A 21,314-nucleotide genomic window follows, 5' to 3' on the forward strand; every position below is an offset into this window, starting at 1 on the left:
AAGTACTGCAGTGAACGGAGCCGAGGAGCGCCCGGACCGCTCGTTCCATTTCACACCAGGTAAAGCATTTATAACTGCAACATCAGACGGGTACTATGCGAGTCGTTTGGTTCATTATTGTCGGTAAGCCAGACAGACTTCGCCTAATAATGCTGTGAAGGAATCGTGCACAAACAGCGCGCTGTTGGGCTGCAGATGCTGCGGTGACAAACACACGAGATTGATACGCTCTCGTGTGCTTGTCACCGTGTGATTCTCGTCTCGACACAACGAGGACGCCTCCCTGAAGCCCAGCTTTTTAAAGGTTCGTGCTTTCTCCAACCAGCCAGGTGCTCCTCAAACAGCAGCTAACGTGAAGGGATGTGTCCTGTAACGTCACGGAGGTGTTTCGTACAGTGTAACGTAATCATTGTAGTGGTAACGCTGGCTAATAACCTTACCTGATGATGCTGGGATTTGAGAACGATTTGACGCATGTATCAATAAAATGTCAATAAATGGAGATTCCTATTTGCGCTTTCGTTACAATAGCACACTGCCCAAGTTTACAGTGTAGTCGACCATAAAGACACCGAGCCGCAGAGTGTGAAACATCGCAGGGGAACGCTACTGTTGCCCCGGTCAACCTCACACAAACACGAGAGTGGGGGAGTCTGTGATCATCCGCAGGTGTAACGTCCACAGTCGCTGCTTGAAACTTAAAAAAAAAAAGCGGCACAAGTTCTCGTGCTTTTCTTTGAACGTTGTCTGCAACGTGAACTGCGAATGACCCGCCTGCGGAGACAACGCGCATAGACATCAGACATGGCAGACGAGTGAACACAGTCTCGTGGTCTTGCAGAAATGCCTACATAGCAGGAGCATCAGATATTTGAATCGTGACTTGTATAGAGACAACAAGGGTGTGGCTGCTAGGAGGCAAGATACAGTACAGTTTTACTCAAAGCAAGCCCACTCCACTTGTTTGACCATTAGGCCCCTTCTTCTTTGTGTGTCTTAAACCTGCAGGACCTGCTTGATGGATCCACTCCAGTGTGGCAACTGAATGTTGAAGACAGGACTTTGTATCTTCCGGTGGAATCTGTGAAATAATCTGGAGGATGATCACCTGTTGTGGGCTCAACTTCAGGTGGTTCTTTGAAACATCACTGGAAATGGAGTGAGGGGAGACACAGACAAATAAGAGTGGAAGAAAGAGATGTCCAGTAGCTCAGAGGAGACCTCCGGCACTCAGCTGTTGGTGGATTTGTTATCTCAGCGACATGCTTTCAGTTTGCGGATGAAACGGATGAAGTCTGTTTTTAAAAGAGGGGATTACCAGGAGGTCGAGAGAAGCCATGTTTTTTTTAAATGAGGAACAATCCAGCACTTTCTGAAGAAGAAAAGAAAACAAGAAAAGCAAATACTACAATGACGGGTGAATTCGAAGACTGACACAAAGAGCAGCTCCATTCATGGCCGACAGAAGAATTGCGGCCTCATGTGCAGTTCATGGTGCATATACAGAGGTTACCCTTCTTGTGGATTTCTTGCTTTTATCTCCACCACAAACAATGAAAATGGACTCGGTTGCTTCTAATGTCGAGCTTTAAGAACTATTCCAGCATGTCTTCAGGGCTATCTAGTGGTGGTCTTGACGATGATAAAGTCATCAGACTGAGCCACTGCGGAGAAATGTCTAACATTAGGATGCAGGCCCCTGTTGGAAGAGGATTTATGAGAGACTGGTTTTCAAAAACTACAACAATCTGCTGCAGACAACGAGTTCCCGTCTGTTTTTCTGCCCTCCTCATCCCTATCGTCCTACTCCTCTCGTCTGTGGTCAAACCCGCTCTGTCCATTCATATGGAGTCCTTAGAGAGCCACAGTGAGTTTAGCTGTGAGCCCATCAGACTGAGAATGTGCCACGATCTGCCTTACAACACCACCTTTATGCCCAATCTACTGAATCACTATGACCAGCAGACGGCTGCACTGGCCATGGAGGTAGGTCTGTGTGTGTGTGTGTGTGTGTGTGTGTGTGTGTGTGTGTGTGTCACTACGGGGAGACTGGATAGCTAGCTGCTGCTGTGAATGAGAGGTTGAATTACATATTGTTGCTAAAAAATGTACATTGTAAAGCACTGAACTGTATGGTGGGAAAAAAGTCTGTCTTGGTGACAAGGGGTAGAAATTGTAAACAACTACAAAGCAGCATTATGCTGAGTTTCACATTGCAGTGGCATGCACCTGCTAAGGACAAAGGACTTCACATACAGTGTCATGAGACAGTGTGAAAGACTAGGATGGCTCATGTAGGATTATATTTGTAAAGGGAAATTCCTGAAATGTCACAACAAATATGTAGTTAATCGAGGAAGTTTTGTAATTTGAGCTCTTTGTTAATAATTATTGGCAATTTCATAGACTGCGATTTTTTGCATCCTCAGCAAACAAGATCTACAACCAGCAAATCAATCGACCAAATCGCCAATCTCCTTTATTGTCAGAGCACACGGGGATGGTTAGCACAGAAACAATGGAGACACTGAGAGTGGAAAAAAACTCTTTTTAAAACATCGGCCCAAATATTCTGAATGCTAGAGTTGAACAAATTGGATACTCGGAGCCACACTTGGACTGAATTGGCGTTCACACAGGCATGGAATATCAAAGAGTAGTGAAACAGTTGAGACAAGGTGATGTCCACTCCTCCTGTTACAGGTCTATCCTCTCACTACACGTTGCTGTTCCTGGGAGACATGGATGAATGTGTATGTAGCTCACAGATGGATGGTGCAACCTGAGCTGCAGCAGCCGGAGACATTTTTTAAAACGGGAAGCAATTAGGTGGTTATGTGATTGGTACTTCTAAAGAAATATTTTTAGTCTAAGGGCATTCGTTTTCAGCAAAAAAGTAGAGAAGGCGCTGTGTTACACACTGTCTGAGTGAAATAGTAGCCGACCCCATCCATCTATATCATGTTACTTCCCTTTCCTTCTCCTTTGTTACTCCCCAGAGAGGGAGATAGAGCGCTGAGCAAGGTGTTGCTCAATGGCAAGACTGTAATTACCGGTTTGCAGTACGTATTCATTGGTAACAAAGGCTCTGTATGGCACTGTATTTGGGCTTTGGACATGTTAGGGTGTGTTGGGTGGGTTTTACGACGCTAAACTGTCGGAACTACCTAATAATTTCCGAACGATAAAAGAAGATGATTTATTCCAAACAATAATAATATAAATACAAAATCTACAAGGCCCAGCCTGTTTTCATTAGAAAGTGAGGTTGAGTTGTTTAGAACTCCAGACCCTTAAGATGTTTTTGTGTCCGTGTCCATCCAGATGTCACAGTACCGCTACACATTGGCATAGCTTCACCCATGTTTTGGCTACCGTGTATAAACTGTGGTTTAAGAATGGGTAATGATGACAGCAAATTCAGTGAGTGGCATTAAATCTGCCCCCAGCTGTTCATAGTTGGCATATTAAATTACCACCGTTGAAAAGCAGATGAATTTACGGCTAATGCTGGCTGAGTTGTGTGTTTAATCTCAGGGGGATTTTAAAAGAAATTTTATTTTCCCATGTCAAAACCAGATGAATGTCAACCCAAAACACTCTGAATATTTAATAACAGAAGCGCATTTCTAACATTTTCTCATGTCAATATGTAGTTCCGGATCACTGTTGTCTGACGCTCGCTTTCGTCTTTTCAAAAAAACAGAGGAAATAAGATGAACAGCTTTATTTCAGATTGACGGCCATGCAATTATAATTTGCTTTGTGTGTGTTTTGAATGGATGATGATATGATTAAGGACCATGCACATGTTCAAATCAAGTCAATTCCCCAGTGTCATGTCAAAACATGCCATGTCATGGATTGTAGGAAGCATCTGTTGTTGAACTTGATTTGACCCAGATGAAGACGGAGCAAAGTAACCGACACCCTCAGTCCCTCCAGAGATGGAAGAGACAGCGTTCTGAAGATGGTGGAGTAGCAACACAAGCTCTTCTAGTTTTCCTGCTCTGGGTTGCTGTGACCGGCCATGGTAGTCTGTACATGTACTCTGCACAGGCTTATGTGCAGGTATGATAGCGTCAAAGTGAATCTGTAACTGCTTGAAATAATAGTGTTTGTAAGGATTCCACATTTATTTTCATCGCTCATTACTTTACTGCTAAGTTATTGTAGTATTATCTGATTTATTGAAGAATGGCTTTGGCTTTTACATGCTTTACCTTCAGACAGAATGCTAACATTCCTGTTGAATGAACATATGACATTCATTGTCATTGGGAACTGTTTGGTAAGTTTAACAACCTCATAGCTTAAATCATATATGATCAGCCTGATGGAGCCAGTTATGGTTTTAAAGATGCTCTACAATAGAGGAGGGCTTTTGGTAAAATACAGAAGTCTTCTACCAAGTCACAGTTGTGTGTGTGTGTGTGTAATTGAACTTGTAAGACAAACAACTGCTGCCAAATCAGCGTGACGTATTTCAGATACCTTAATGAAACCGGAGCCATTGTCAGCAGCTGTTGCAGTCACTTTTTGGGTCATATATCGCATGATGAATTTTTGCTCCGCCTCAGCGGCAAAGATTTCATGTCTTTGCTTTCTTGCAAATACTAGTGAGCTGTAATGTTACTTTTATTTTTGCTGCGAGTTGTCTTCAATTCATAGCTTGGGACATATTCGAGGTCTGGATTTAAAATCCTTTTTTTACACCCTGCTCTATTTTGGATAGTGTGGAGATGTGCTCAGTTTTGGCTGCCATTGGAAATACTGCCTATTTTCCTTCTTTCTTTTTAGATGTCAAGCTAAGCCAAAAATGGATTATCCCAGAGTGTGCGTGCCCGATTAACATTGTAGCCTAGGCCTCATTTGTTCTGTGTTTGAGTGACAGGCGTAAGGTACAGAGCAGTGTATTTGTTGTGTGTAATTGTTGCGCCTCGCTAACTGACACGAGTACTTCCTCTCGCTGTGTGTGTGTGTGAGTGACAGAGGAGGTTAACGGGACCAGCTGTCATCTCTCACTGGTGCTAACTAGCTGCTAATCTCTGTCTCAGTCTCACAATGACGACATTGATTCCCACAGACCAACCGCCACCCCATCTGCCACACTAGTCAATTAAACCTGAGGGGAGGAGAGTGAGATACAGTGAAACATAAGAGGGGAAAGTGGAAGAGAAGGGAGATGAAATTAGAACGAGAGATTGTATGACTGGTTTTGCGCATGAGTGTGCGTGCATGCTTTTGTGCCTTCGTGTCACGTAGGAATACGGCCTGTATTGTCCATCTGCCACCGCATGTTATGATTCCCAGAGGATGTGCTGTAGGTTGGGACATCGTTTGAGCTTTCGTCATGTTAGACACAGAGATTTAGACGTATTGCATCATTGGGATTGTGTGTCGGCGCTCAGAGGTGAGAACTGATCACGTGGCTTGAACCTAATGTCCAGTTCTTCTTAAAACTGAAGATTAATTAGCATTTCGCCCCCTAAAATTACACATCAAAAGTATATATTAGAATAACATATAGCCCGATGCTTCCTAAGACGCTGTATGTCAGCATAGTTTGAAGAAACGCACTCAATATATAATTTAGTTAATGATACAAATGAATTGTCAGCTCCTTTGTGGATATTGGTTTTGATGCAGTTACACACAAAGAAAGATGGCAGGAAAGAGGGGATGTGTGCACGGTGCCTTCAAACTAAATATAAGACAATGACGAAACGGAGAACAGCTCATCGTGCCCATTGTTGTCCTTTGTTACAGAAATAAATAAGCATGTGTCGTGCAAGAGTTTGTGTGCCTGAGGCCTCCAGAGCCCAGATGTCTGCTTGGTCAGGGAGTTTCCCCTTCAGTTAATGGGTAGCTTTCTGCGGCGGAGTTATATTTTGGTGTAATTGAGGAGCAATAGAGCGCATTCACAACCATTAATAATCTGTGAATGACAAAACCTGATTTATACAGAGACCTGGTTTAAAGGTGTCTTAAAATCTGGCAAAGGCCTACATTTCTTAATTTTCCCATTTAGTTCATGTTGTTTAGAATCTCTATCATTGACAAAAACAGGAACTCTGTTTATGAAGCTGATAGTGTCAGAGAGCTGTTGATTAAACTTTGTGGTGAATTATTATTGAGACGGTGGTATGTGCTGGATTAAAAAAACAACTAAGCAGCAGAAGAGGCTATTCTGTGCTGACAATATACCTCATTGAGTTGGTCCGGACAATTCCAGCGCAATCTTTTGTCATTTGGATCCTGGAGTGAGAGAGATTAGAGAGTCCCTGCTCAACGGTCACCTAGAGAACGGCTCATTTGGGCTACAATAGAGCACTCTGTTTATGAAGCAAATAGACAGCAACCCTAGCCCTGATCGAGAGCTCTCAGTCACTACGTTTACATGTCCACTAATGGATCGCGTTATTGGGAGGAGGAATTTGTTCGTGCATTTGAATGTACTGCTATAACCTGATTACTGGGAAACCAACCTTTGCATGCAGCTGATAAGAAATCATGTTTCTTTCCTACTGACTCCCACGGTTTTAAAGCGATGCTCAATGTTGACAGTTTAAGTGTATAAGGACAGAAGACGCAGCAGTTTTTATCTTTCTTTAGCTAATGCAGCATTCAGACTGAGAGAGCAGGCTCTATAATGAAAGGTCGCACAGATTTTCCTCAGCGTGTCCATGTATCTGAAATGTACAGTATATTGTTCAGCTAAACCGGCTGATTTGGACTCATTTATTTTAGTTTCCTTGCCACTTTTTTGTAATTTACAAGGATGCACTGCTGCATGTTCCCATGACCACACTGCTGTCACAAAGTCTCATGCCAAGACGACATACATGGCCAAAAAAGGTTTATCCAACAGAAAGGTGTGTTCACTGTGTTTCTGTGCAATAACACCAGGCTTTCTCTTTACATGAGTATAAGAAATCAAGTTATTGCAGAAGGCTGGCCTCAGTACTTCGCCTAAGTGCATGTAAACACATTCAGGCATTCTCCATTCAGCTGGGTTCCGGTTACATGCTCAACTATGAAGAATGCTCGTCGCACACTCGTAGCCACGATGCTAAAAAGGATTTGATAATTTACCATTGGTCTAATACCCTGAGCAAATGATTAAAGTGTGTGAGACAGTTTTTCAGCGCCTCTCTAACCCTTGAGTGTGTTCCTCCTCTCTCCCATCCTGAAAGACATGCACGAGGAGCCGTTTCACAGTAATGTGATGCGAATATAGTGAATCGGAAGAATGTGATGACCCTTTGAAATGATTCAAGGTTGAAAGCTGATTTGACCGAAACCAAGATGGTGTTCTCTCTTCAGGTTTTTTAACCGACTCCAGAAAGGAGTACCAATCAAAGTAGTTTTTTTTTAAGTACTATCAGTAATATAGTTGCCAACAGTGACATCAAAATACCCATTTTCTGTGCTTTTCGTAAAGGAAAGATTTGAGCTGATTGTGTATGTTTGTCATACTGAGAGAATCATTTAATAAATTGAGCTGTGGTCAAGAAAGAGAAGACTTTGCTGGTGTTTATGAGTTGCAGAGGTAGATACCTCAATAATAATCACAAAAGCAACAGGAGGGAGGAAGTCACGAAGAGGGAAATGGAGCCGTTGAACAGAAACAGAACGGCAGACTAAGCACAAGGAAATACTGACAGAGTGACAGGTTGTGTGAAGTCTTTGGACCCTACTGTCTCCGGTGTTTGTGTTTCTCCCAGTATGGGGTCCTGTCCTTCAAAATAAGGCTGCTCTGTTCAAGTAGGGCCACCCTGGGGCCACCAGGTCCCCACAACAGAGAGAGTTTGTGTGCGCCAAATCTGGAGAGTTAGAAGCTCGTGGTGCTTAAGCATGGTCTGTTGTGTTTTTTTTCTTTGTGTGTGTGTGTGGGTACGAAAGAGAGGGAGAGGTTTTATAGAGATGTGTTTTTGTGAGTGTGTGATGGCTTGGTTGTTTGTGTGCTGTGTTTCATACGTGTGTGTGTGTGTGTGTGTGTGTGTGCTCGGTGCATCTGAAGAGGCTGATTACTCTATTCACGCTGGCAGAGACAGACAGGTCCTCATTCAGTTTAAAAGTTCCCGTTTATTTCAGTTGAACTCTTGATTATCCTGCTTATTCCTACAGAGTCTATTGAAGCTGCCAGCCCAAATGAAGCAATCATTTATTTATGCACAGAACAAAGGCACTGCCTGGTGCTGTTTCTTGGCAGAATGTTCCCAGCAGCATAACTGCCACCGCTGCTTATCCAGCCTCAGAAGGCCAAGTTAAGAGAGCAAATAAGAAAGATTGGAGATTTTGCATTGCTGAAATGCTGCTCTGTAGCCCACTGCCAATACATTCCCAGGCTTCCATATGAAGCACTGGTGTAAGCGACTTTAATTCTTCAACCTACTAATACTAACACTACAACTTTATACTGTCTATACTATGTGTCACCACCATGCTTCAGATGTAACTTTAACATATGTCAAAAAAACATAAACAACAAATAACATCCTGTACCATTTCCTTTTTTTTTTGTTCACTTTTTCTGTCATCTTTAATTCAGCCAACTAACAAACATTTGTGTTATTTGTTAATCTAATCATTATAGGGCTGTCCTTGACCATAGGAATTCTTAGTCACACAAAAGTACCACTTTAAATATTGTGTTTACCAGAGATGTGGTCATGAATTGGAGATGTGTCTTTCAGCATAAAAAACGACCAATGATGGACAAAAACGACAAATCACTCAACCAATCAACAAAGAGGGGGCAGCCCTCGTCCATTATTTCCCCAGTTAATAGGTTAATCAGTAAAACTAGAAAATGTCACACAATAATGAAACATGTTCATCACTCTTCCCTAGAGCCCAATGTTGCATCTCCAAATCACTCGATGTCTTTGACCAACAGTCCAAAACCCAAAACTGTATTTTAATTACAAAAGTAGCTAAAAGTGCTGACATGTGAGAAGCCAGCACTGGTGAATGTTTGACTTTGTGGGTCGATTAATGACTTCAATGATTCATATTTCATATCTTTTTACGCATTTTGCTTTTAATTAAATAGGGACGGTGTGTAATACTGACACAAAGATGGAGGACAAAAGTACAGCATGGAGTTTGCCAAGCACTTTGGTCTACATTAGCTGTCCAATCATGCACCTGTTTTGCGGCAGTGTATGGTTGATTGCGTGCAGCGTAATGTCTCAGGGAGACATCGATTATTGTTTCAATGTATGTTTTAAATCTCCTTTATGCTTTTAATGGTTTCATGTGAAGCACTTGCATTACCTTGTTGTTGAAATGTGCTATACAAATAAACTTGCCTTGCCTTGTTAAACCCTTTAGAACTCTTTAATGTAGTCCCTCCAGGTGTTTGTGTCATGTCTAAATTGGGCTGCTCTGTATCCCTCCATGCACCCCACTCTACGTCTGAGTGTTGAATAGTATAGTCCATACTATACATGTGTTCTATTAGCGTGAAGTCCTGCGGTGTGCAGCTCTGATAAAACACAAAAATATAGGTTATCCATGTCTTATAGTCTTAATCTGAACCCATGACCCATCCTTGGAAACTGTGCTTGTCTGTGTATGTACGTCTGGTGATAGATGTGTAACACTCACTGTTAAGCCCAACTTAACACCAACATACACACACACACATACATCACTGATCCCCTTCTCACGCAAAGCCAGTCAACACAAGGCCGCTCTAACATTTTCAGCATACTGCAGGTCAGGACCAGCATCAGCATTTACTTAGAGCTCCAGTGCTACTAATTGTGCACTTATTGAGACGCAGGCAACTCTCAACTCCCATTTAAATGTACAGTCACATCAGTGCCAACAGAGAATAGTTAGACTCGGTTTTTATTATTTTAGAGTACATTGTTGCTTCTATTGTCATCCTGCATAATAATAATAATAACTTTAATTTATATAGCGCCTTTCAGGGGACCCAAGGCCGCTTTACAAGAGTAACAGTTTAGACACAAACAGTTTAGACAAACAGTCAGAAAAACAGAACAAGTAAACTAGGGGCCGAAAGCCTTGGCGAACAGATGGGACTTGAGGGCCCTTTTGAAGGCGTCCAGAGTGGAAATGTTGCGGATCACCGCAGGGAGAGAGTTCCAGAGGGTGGGGCCTGCCATGCATGGCATGTGAGTAACTTTATTCTGCTTTATGTGCACATTCTTAGTATTTCTCCATAGTTTGTGAAGTTGAAATGTTCACTGGTTACAAAGCGGTGAGTTGCTCTTCTGCTTGTTTATATCCATCTCCTATCTAGTCCTCCCAAAACAAGCCCAGCCAGCATCCCAGAGGAGCTGCATTATGCACTAAACAGACTATTAATGGTGGGGATGGCCAAACATGATCAAAATATACAATTACAAAGCACTGTTTCTCTCATCATGTGAATGAATGTGTGAATAAAGGTGCTTTGCAGACATAACATGGCATTTTAAAGAATAAAGTCAAATGTTTTAAAGTTTGAAATGTATTGGTTTCTCCAGATCCATCAGTTTGAAAAATAGTAATTGATTCCTCAATTACTGGAAATAGTCAGAGCGTATATGTAAGTGGTAAGCAGATGGACATGCACAGGCGGCTTGGATGGTGTGAGGACATGTGTGGGTGCTATCATTTCATTTCACCCTCTCTCCTACGCCTCTCACTTTCACACTTCTTCCGTGTTGCTCATTGTGTGAGCTTGTTTGCTGTACTTTTTGGATGGTTTCACTGATTAAAGGAGTCGTACCACACTGTGTTTGTGGGTGCATGTGTGTGTCTCTGCACACGCATGTGCTTTGCCTTGTTATTCACAATGAGACACGGCCCTTTGAGCGCCACCACATTACCTGTTGCCATGGTAGTTAAATAGGCAGCGAAGGAAGGGGAGGAATGGAGGGAGACGACAGACAGGGTAGGAGAGGGAAATTAGATGATGAGTGCATGTTCAGGAGGAGGAGGAGGAGCTAAGATATTGTTTGAAATATACACATTGTTCTCAAGTGCTATTTGTTTTGGGAGATGTGAAGAGTAATGCAAAGTCTGCAAGCTGGGATATTTGCAGTCAAAGACATGTACCGGTAATCATGGACAGACATGGTGTACTTTGAAGGGTATAATGTCTCCACCCACACCAAGGCTTCCATTGTGCAGCTGAGACACAGCAGCCTTCAAAAGTCAACACACAGTTTTTGCTGTTCATTGTTGTCTGGGTAAGACATGATGTAACTGGAGAAAGATATCATTTCAAGTCATTTAAAACTGTATTGAAGATGACAGTTCTCTTCCTTATCTTAGATAACAACAACAACATTTTATGCACCATCGTTTTCCTAATTTAACCTAACCTGAGCTTCAGACTGAGATTTGTTTGTCTTCATCCATTCAACCAGGCATTGTCATCATTTTAGCTGACTTCTTGTTGGTAAAGGGAGAGTGTTCTGCCTTATTCAGTCAGCAAGTGATTTACGATTCCTGTGATCCGACCTGCCAATGTCTCTTTCAGTTAACACGTAAGCTGCAGTAGTGGTTTCTCAGCGCAGATTGGTTTTTCCACACAGAACCAAAGCTGAAACTAACTGCCAAAATCAGTGGAGGCAAAATGGGTCATTTATTCTGAGAGTGCTACCCGAGTTTCAATCTGTAAAGCTGAGATTTAGTTGCCAGCGAGTTTAGAAAAGTAGAGGACGATGCGATCCTCTAAATGTCTGCTGTTTGTGATGTAACATTTTTTAGCAAGTATTTCCAGACTCTAAACTTGTGAGATCGACTCTGGCTCTGTTAGGCTAGAAATACAGTAATCATGGCTGTGTGCGTCTTTGACAAAGAAAATAAATTGCATAATAATGTCACATAGGGAGAAAAAGTTCCAATTGATGGGAAGCAGATAAATGATGAAATGAAAAATAGAAGGCAAATTGTTACAAAAGAGATGACAGCTTAAAGCAACAGGTCTGGAGACAGGATTGAGTTTTGAAAAACAAAAAACGCTGTTGGATAAAACATGTTAAAAGGTTCTACTGTGATTTCGTAGCAGAGAAACGGAATTAGAAAAATGTAGGAGCATGATGAGGTAGAATTGAAGTTGGGTGAAAATAAACCAAGGGATGAGGCGTTTGGAGAAAAGGTGCACTGGGATTAAGACATGAAGAGGAGAACAGAGGAGTGACGGAGCATGTTGCTCAATAGTTTCTGTCAAAGGACAGGTTAAAGAAATGTAGGGTAAGTTAGTGAATGCTGATGTTGGAAGAGAAAGTGGAAGAGGAGGACAAGTGCATGTCAGTGTAATTGCCAGGACTAAATGGGAGGCAAAGGAAATGAATGCAGGAGAAAGAAGACAGGAGGAGGGGAGGAGGGGAAGTGAACGTGGAGGGGAATGCTATTAAAGGCTTTGTCCGGTCCTCCCAACTGAACGATGGATGGGCACGGATAAACGAATGAAAGAGGGCGAGTGTGAGAGAAGGGTGCCCCGTCTTTTCAGAGATTAGGGAGGAGAGCATCGCGGCCTGTTCATTTCATCTGTTCATGGCCAACGCCTCTCTCTCTCTCTCTTACCAACTCTCTCTCTCGAGGGGGGGAGAGAGAGAGAGAGAGAGAGAGACTTGTGCTGTGAATCTGTCTACGAACACATTTTTCATGTCTGCATTACTGAGCAAGATTGTAGAGAATGTTCTCTAATCTAAATCTAACTAGTAAAAGGGGGAAGAGCAGCAAGAAAAAGAAACCAATGCTGAGAGAATAGAATAGAGAGGTGAGCTGGCGCATGGAGATGGAGGAGTCATGTAATTGCTCCGTAACACGTGCAGTGAAACGGTTTGATTGACTCAAATGTAAGGATGCAATGACGGAGGATGCAGTTAATCGTTTGAGTGCGAGGAGGAAAAAAGAGGGATCGAGTTGCAGCAGAGAGGCAGAAGCAAATGGGAACATTACAGCTTCTGCATAAATTCAGAGAGAAATTGAGGATTTGGTGGTAATAGCTAGTGGAGAGGGAATGTTATGTTATTTATGTGTTACTTGATAGACAAGAGTCAGTGCACAAAAGATGTTTCATGGAAACACTTATTTGCAAAACATGCACGCCACCAGTTTTTTATTTACCAGACTTAAAATGTTCCTGAATTTGTTTTTGCTAAAAACGCTTAGCATTTTATTTCGTGTTCAGTGGATTTTTTTAGCAGTTGAGGTTATCTTGTTTGCAATATGAGTGGTTTCATGCATTTTGTTTTACATAATTGGGGGCTTAAAGCACTCTGAAGAGCACTTAATGATCATAACTGTAACAACATAAAGTCACTGAACATCATCGGTAAAACAATGTGGAACTCTAAAATCAGATAACACATTCATTATTTTCATTATGTTTAATACCAGAACACAACTTTGGATTTGTTAAAGCAGGCATTGCTGCCAGTTCAGGAGCCGTTTCTTTGGAGGCTTAGACCAACAGCCTGTCACCTTGATCTGACCACAACACAAAGCTGCTGAGAGTTGCAGGAAGTATGTTTGGCCGTCTCAGGTTCTCACACTCTAAACACTCCTTCCAATCCATTTGACTCCCTAATCCACTGGGAAACCTCCACTCTTTTCTCCATGCTATTCCAGTTTTTCCTCCCTTCCTCCTCCTCCTCCTCCTCCTCCTCCTCCTCCTCCTCCTCCTCCTCCTCCTCCTCCTACACTTGGAAATGTATGCGTTCCTGCAGAGTTGGCTGACTGGATTGTCTACAACCGCTCTAAGCACAAAAACACACACATGCACTGGCTAAATCAACCACACGCTAAACGGACTTCTCAAATATATTTCACATGCCCAAAAACCCAAATAAGTGTTCCTGCTTTGGATCTGAATCTGGCTCAACACAACCCAACCCTCTTCTTAGGGGGGAAGACTGGAGCAACAGAAAGTGTAATTAGTTTGCTCATCAGTTGGGGCTATCAGACTGTTGGGTGTTGGCACAGCCATCAATTGAGTTTGTGGATCGGTCAATTTTGATTATGGGCAGAACTGTTAACTGTAAAAGCCTTAAGTTGCAAACCAAAAAACAACTTTTATCTGTCTCACAACTTATCACCAATGTATAATTCCCTAATGTTTTACGATTGTGTAATAAGCTAAGTGAAAGGTGATCGGTGGTTGCTGGCCAAAATTTCACCTCAAGCATTTCTGGAGCTAACAGGCTTGCTGATTTTCTGTAATATGCAACAGCGCTCTGTTATATCGTCTCCATGTAATCTTCAATCCCCAACACACCCGCTAAACCAGCACTTTATTCAACCAGGAAAATGTTGGTGTAAAAAGTATTTCCATGCAACACCCCCTGTGCTTTTAATTTAGTATGTACTGCTTTCTTTTTGCTGTCAAATTTACAGTGGTTATTGGTATCTAAAGTGGAATTGCTTGCGTCACGTGACGCTATTTCCGTTTTTCTTTGTCGGTTTTTTTTTTAGCTTTAAGGTTTTTTCTCCTTCCATTTCTCTCTATCTCCCTCCCCCTAGGTTTCTTTGGAGACGGGGAGTAAAGAGAAAGAAACTTAATCCCTCTATTGAACAACAGGTGGACCAGTCAGGGTCTTTTTTTCTCATTTTCCTCTGTGTCAAGAACCCACCCTGTTTCTTATTCCGAGTTCCCACAATTGCCTTCCCAAATCAAACACTCTCATATACAAATGCCTCTCTTAGTTGATATGGAATGTCGTAGGTTAACCCACAAGTATTTGTGTTGTAGAGCCTTTTTGTGGATGTATAGTAGTAGGTTTCAAATGGAAATGTGTTGTTGACTGTAGCTGGAGAGACAACCCGGTTTTCCTACCAATGTTGTTTTGTATTTTATAAACAGCAGTATGAGACAAATTACCTTCGGTACATTACGTCTATATTTTCTTAATCAGGGCACTTATGAAGGATGCATTTGTGAAGTTAAAATGTTTCTCTGAATTGGCTGACTCACTAATATGGTTGCCAAAGGGTTGAGGTCAAGCCACCATTCATAGCATTTTCAAGCTGTGTGGGGATACGCCAAGTTGGAGCGCTGCATGATGGATTGCTTTTAGATACCTTGGTTTGCATGACGGCCTTTGACTGTAGATTGTATTATCTGCATTATGAAGGTTTCGTTGAGCTAGATCTTTTTCAATTTCAACTTAATAGTTTTGACTTTTTATCATGTAGTTTTGATCCGAGTTTTACTTTAAAAGAGAAGTATGGCTCACATTTTGAATTTAATCTGTTAAAGGTGCGTGTGCATTTGTTGACCACCTTGTCAGATGACCCTTTGCATTTTGTCTTCACAATGAGACATTTTTTGAATGTGTGGGGATGTAAAATACACACCAATCATCTTTTGTAGAGATTTATAGAGAGCTCTTGTGGAGGATAAACAATCATTCGCTACCCAAGAGCTTTCAGGACCAGAGTATTTTTACCATCCAGCAGCTCTGCTCTATCAGTGGTAAATTGTGGCCACTTGGATGGATGGTCAGTGAAGGGCCTTGCTTTCACACCCGCATGCTGGTACAGAAATGACTTTGTTTTCTGCTTATGAAAGCCAAGTTCAAAAGAACAATATTATTGTGCTGGAACTTGATTCACTACATTTCCCCTTTCATCTACATATTCTCCACATTCTTATCTCACGTCTTTGTTTCCATCCTTTAGTAGCAGTCTGCAACCTCAGGGCTTTCTTTTTTGCTTTCCCTTCTCTTCCAACTCAACTGACTACAAAATGCCAGACAACTCACTCTGGTTGTCCTCCATGAAAAGCTGAATGCCGCCACCCCCCCTCCTCTCTCATTGGGTGGCACAGTTAGGCCACTTAATATCAATATTCTCTTTCGGGTGGGGGGGGCAATTGCCCTGACTGCCAGAGTGATTGCACACGGATATCTGCACACATGCAGTGTGCATGACTTGTGCACGCACACAAGCCTTGCACACTCACACACTGGGAAACACGATAACTAGGACATATTACTTACCCAGAATACAAGAACAATGACACACGCACACATGCACACATGCGTAACTCCACATGCACAGGAGAAATGGGCAGAATGGGGACACAGAAAATGGGAGTCGCACACATATTGGCTGTAGAGGTAGTAGGAGGAGACATGAAGAAAGGCTTCTTACTGCTGGGCAGTGAGACACACTTGTACAGAGAGAAAACTACTACTGAGTTAAGTGTGGCCTCGGGCTCGGACCAGAAGTATGAGTGAGAGAGGTTGACAGAGAGGTTGTTCAGAGCGATGCCCATATGGGTTTTTGTTGAGGACAACTGAAGACTTTCGGACACATCGGACACATAACAGATTTCAATGAGAGTGTTGTCTCTTAATTTGTACTCACGCTAACACTACATTATTAAGTGTTGAGGCACATGTACATTTCCTTGAGACAATGTCACATATTCACTTAAATCATTTACACTTATGAATGGAATTCAATACAACACCTCTTCCATAAAGTCTACTTTCACAAAGTTTATAAAAAACCTTTTGGGTGAATTGTCTACATTCAATTTGATGTTTATGTCTTATATTTGTCACAGCTGAAGATGGTGTTTTACTGGACTACAATATAGTGGGAGGGGTTTATTATTTTGTGTCCTTTCCATTTACAAACATGCAGAGAGCAGAATATATAGAAACACCTCTCAATATGATGTAGTTCTGTACAACACCATCAATTCTGACCTCAGTGCGAAAACATATCATCTTATTTACATCTCTATGACGGTGGTTATCCAGGTTTGTCTCGCCCGGTGTTGATTCGGATCAATATTTCAACAGCCAAACATAATTGTGTATTCAGAACATTGTGGTTGAACTGCGGCGCATCCTGAAGGAGGTTTAGTCCACGATCAAAGCTCACGTGCTTCCCGTCACTACACAGTGAAGCTTGCGTGTCCACAAGCTAGAAAAAGGAAAACACAAGGGTTGTAAAAAGTGTGAATTATTGAATGGAGCAGAGTGATGTGTGTGCATGCGTATATGTGTTTCCGTGCAAAACTCAAAACTATGTCACACCGCTCATGCACCGCTGCACCCATTTACCGGTGGAACATCTCTCCAATGTGCAGATGTAGAACACGGCAATTGAGAACGATCAAAACACACTCGCAAGGCTCGGCTCCACTCAGAAACATGCATAAAACACGCACACACACACACGGTCACTGATGCATGGGTATTTGCACAAATGCACTCATACAGTTTGTAAGCATACATTGTATCTTTTGTGGCGAGCGATCAATGTAAGTGCACTGTTTTGTGTCCCATGTACACATGTTTTATACACACACGTTGTTCTAGTCTCCATTCTTCGCTCTCATGGTTCTGCTCTGATTTCTCCTGTGAAAGCTGCATTCAATACTCCGCTTTAGTGAAGCTGGATGATTTGAAATTTGAAAGAGCTCATTAGATGCAGGTCACTTTGCACACATAACCCTAAAAGCGCACTGTGCACGTTATGTTGCTGGCTGCTGCTGATGTATGAGCACACCACTAAGATATCTTGAATGCATTGGGTGTGCATATTGCACAAAAGCAGAAATGTCTGTCTCTCGGTACTTATCCTCATTAAAACGTAGTGGTTCTCTTTTCATATGAAAGTCACAAAGAAGGCTGCGTCTGTATTGCCGTGTATAGAATATAAAATAGAACCGCTCACACTAAATGATCTGGTCTTCGTTCAGGGCTAAGTCAGCAGTAGTTGTTAGAGAACAAAAAGGGTGCTTTTCTTTAATATTTCTCGGCCATTTCTGCCTTTATTTAACAGCTTAACAGTGACGAGGCGGCCAAGAGAGATGCAACAAAGTCTGCTCGCTTGAATCAAACTGCCGACGTTGCGGTTCTGTGGTATGCGCTAACTGCTCGATTGCCAAGCTTTTTCGCTGAGGGAGCTATAAGTCCTTTCCACCACTCGCATCTTTTAGCATCCTGAAGGGTCACAAGCCTGACTCTTAATTTTCAGAGTACCACTGCAGGGACAGAGTAGATCATCTTCAGCGTGTGGGGAGCCCGTCTGTTTGTTTGTGTAGAGTGTCGCTGTGGCTCAACTGTCTTTGCTGTCCCCTACTTCAAAGGGATGTTTGGTAATATGATTGCTGCCATACATATTTCATGAGCCTCTAAATATTGATGGTATACTGAGTAGTATAAGTTTCAGCCGAGGAGTTAGAACACATTTGTCCTCCTTCCTCTTTGATGGCTATTTCAGGTTACGTGTGAACCGTCTCATATTTGTCACGGATAGCAGTTAACTTTAACCTCCTTTCCTTCACGCATGGCTGATTTGATAACGACCTTGTCAAGCTGGTTTCTGCTGATATTGGGATATAACATTGAAAGGATGTGTGGATGTTTGCGAGAGAGCTTTGAGTCTGACTACGATACGCTATTTTGCACGAGCCAATGCTTACTGTCACACCTTCGAGTGCTTGCGGCAGGTTCAGACATGAATTAAAAACTCAATGATGTTCTCTCTTCTACAGCCTTTTCATCCCATTGTGAACCTGGTTTGCAGTGCTGACCTGAGGATGTTCCTGTGTGCTCTGTACGCTCCGGTGTGCACTGTGTACGGCCAGGTGGCCATGCCATGTCGATCCCTCTGCCAGCAGGCCAAGGATGAGTGCCACAAACTCATGGAGGTATTTGGATTAACGTGGCCAGATGACATGGAATGTAGCAGGTGTGTATGTGTATGACATTTTAAAAATCAACTCTATACATGAAAATGTAAACAATGTCATCACAAACAGGGTGTTGAGTCTGAGCTAATGCAGATGGTAATATTCGGTTTGTTTCATTTTGAATATACGTACACTGTATATCTGCACAAGACTGAGCCTGCAAAACGTGTTTTGCATAATACCACAAATCGGCTCCGCCTCTTTGCTTGCTGCTTCTCTTTGAACTCATGTCAACTGCAAACCCACATCAAGCCCACCGAACAGTAAACTTCAGCACCTTGTCACGCTTCTCACTTTCTTTGACCGTCACCTCTCCTGTGTCTTTTAAGTGTTTCCTCAGCTATAAGTTCATTTTGGAAAATGTTGTTTCCAGTGCTGTTGACTTGGCTTTTAGTTATTCTAATCGGTGCTTTTGATATAATCTCCACCCCATTCATACCAATAAGGGTCTCGGCTAAATTGACAGCAGATTAAGCTGCATGATCTAACAAAATGAGTCTTTTCCAGGTTCCCAGACTGTGATGAGCCCTATCCTCGTCCAGAGGACCTGCTAACGGCCACGGATCCCACTGACCAGCCGCCCATGACTGTCCAGAGAGATTACGGTTTCTGGTGCCCCAGAGAGCTCAAGGTGGATCCAGACCTGGGCTACACATTCATGGGCAAACAGGACTGTTCTGCTCCGTGTCCCTCAATGTTTTTCAACAAGCAGGAGCTGACTTTTATCCGCTACTTCATAGGAGTCGTTTCCATCGTCTGTCTGTCTGCAACGCTCTTCACCTTCCTGACGTTTCTCATCGATGTTACCAGGTTTGAATGGATGATTGTTGTATGATATCTGATATCAATTCAGTGTGATCACTTCCAAAACTCAAGAAGAAAACAGAAATATCGCGTGTAAGTGGAAGCATTTAAGTGGAAGCACAAGAATCACTTGTAAAATAGATTTTAAAAGTGGAAAGGAAATGTGTTGTTCTATGTTTGTTTTTTATTATTTTCTTTTTTTTCACCTCATTAGGTTTCGTTACCCTGAGCGGCCAATAATCTTCTACGCCGTGTGTTACGTCATGGTGTCACTGGTTTTCTTTCTGGGGTTCCTGTTGGAAGACAGGGTAGCGTGCAATGCAGTCAGCCCGTCCCAGTTCAGAGCTTCAACCATAACACAGGGCTCACACAACAAGGTGAGAGTCACTGCAATAACATCACACACTCGGCCTGTTTGCTGTACGATGTACTGATTAACCATTTACATTATCAACTTTTATTTATTGTTTAGATACGGTAGCAATTTGAAACATTCTTAAACATGTGATAGCTTAATATGTAGCTTAAGATGTTTATTAGATGATTAACTTCGGAGTTGAATTCTCTTTTTGATGAGTTGATGACTTCTTACACATTATTGATTACAAGTTCTCTCTCGCTCTCTCTCTTCCCCCCCCTGGTCTCAGGTATGCACCCTGTTCTTCATGGTCCTATATTTCTTCACCATGGCCGGCAGCGTATGGTGGGTCATACTGACAATCACTTGGTTCCTGGCCGCTGTGCCTAAATGGGGCAGCGAGGCCATTGAGAAGAAAGCCCTCCTCTTCCATGCTGTTGCCTGGGGGGTCCCAGGGGCCCTGACTGTCACCCTGTTGGCCTTGAACAAGATCGAAGGAGATGGGATCAGTGGAGTGTGTTTCATAGGGCTGTATGACATAGACGCCCTGAGGTGGTTTGTTCTGGCACCGCTCTGCCTCAACGTGGCGGTGAGTACAGTCGGAAGATGAATGAGTGGGTGGGTGGATGAAAGAGTGAGTAGGATGGGTGAACAGATTAATGGGTGGGTGGATGAAATGAACCAAGAGTGTTTTGTTGACTGGAATTATGGAGCGATTGATAGATTGGGTAATGAATTAGTGGATGGTTGACAGGCCTCCAGCTCTGTAAGAAAAACAAACACTCATTGTCGTTTTCTGTCACCGAGTCAAACTGGCCTTTCCGTCTTCAGGTGGGCGTGTCTCTCCTGTTGGTCGGGATCGTGGCTCTGAATCGGGTGCGCATGGAGATCCCTCTGGAGAAGGAGAACCAGACCAAATTAGTCAAGTTCATGATCCGAATGGCAGTGTTCTCTGTGCTCTACCTGGTTCCCCTGTTGACTGTGATCGGGTGCTACCTGTACGAACACACCTACCGGAACATATGGGAGACAACATGGATGGAGGAGAACTGCAAGCTCTATCACATCCCCTGCCCGTACAAGGTAAAGAGAGAGGAAAGTAAGAAAATGTTGCTCTGCTGCTTGCAAGGCAAGACATTTGTCACGGGTCCAAGGCCGCTGTATACTGACGTCATCTTGTAAATTCCCCCCAGATAGTACAAGATGAATATGCCTGTTGAGTAGCTCATCAAAGCTATTCTATTAGCTTCTGTGTGAAAAGAGATGGCTTCTTAGGATCTGCCTGTCATGTCAGCTGGACATTGAATACAAATACACAGACACAGTCTTGACAGGATATCCAGCTCATGCAAACCCCCCATGATCTCACACATGATGAGGATAACTCCTCATTCAGTACACACATACTCAAGAATGGACAATCCCTGAAAGGATAATTCCACTTTTTTGTAACTTTGAACATAT

The 21,314-nt window shown here is 42.7% G+C and overlaps 1 protein-coding gene across 1 annotated transcript in view; it reads left to right on the forward strand.

The window, feature by feature from the left end:
- Positions 1 to 21,314, forward strand: part of fzd3b (frizzled class receptor 3b) — a 28,023-nt gene continuing 6,709 nt past the window's right edge. The window contains exons 1-7 of the mRNA XM_079281531.1: positions 1 to 59; positions 1,009 to 1,986; positions 18,491 to 18,687; positions 19,196 to 19,498; positions 19,707 to 19,869; positions 20,140 to 20,439; positions 20,682 to 20,933. Of these exons, the coding sequence (XP_079137657.1) occupies positions 1,579 to 1,986; positions 18,491 to 18,687; positions 19,196 to 19,498; positions 19,707 to 19,869; positions 20,140 to 20,439; positions 20,682 to 20,933 (1,623 nt within the window). The 5' untranslated portion in view covers positions 1 to 59; positions 1,009 to 1,578. The remainder of the gene's footprint in view (positions 60 to 1,008; positions 1,987 to 18,490; positions 18,688 to 19,195; positions 19,499 to 19,706; positions 19,870 to 20,139; positions 20,440 to 20,681; positions 20,934 to 21,314) is intronic.

The sequence above is a fragment of the Melanostigma gelatinosum genome, assembly GCF_949748355.1.
Source record: "Melanostigma gelatinosum genome assembly, chromosome: 2".
Lineage (NCBI taxonomy): Eukaryota > Metazoa > Chordata > Actinopteri > Perciformes > Zoarcidae > Melanostigma > Melanostigma gelatinosum.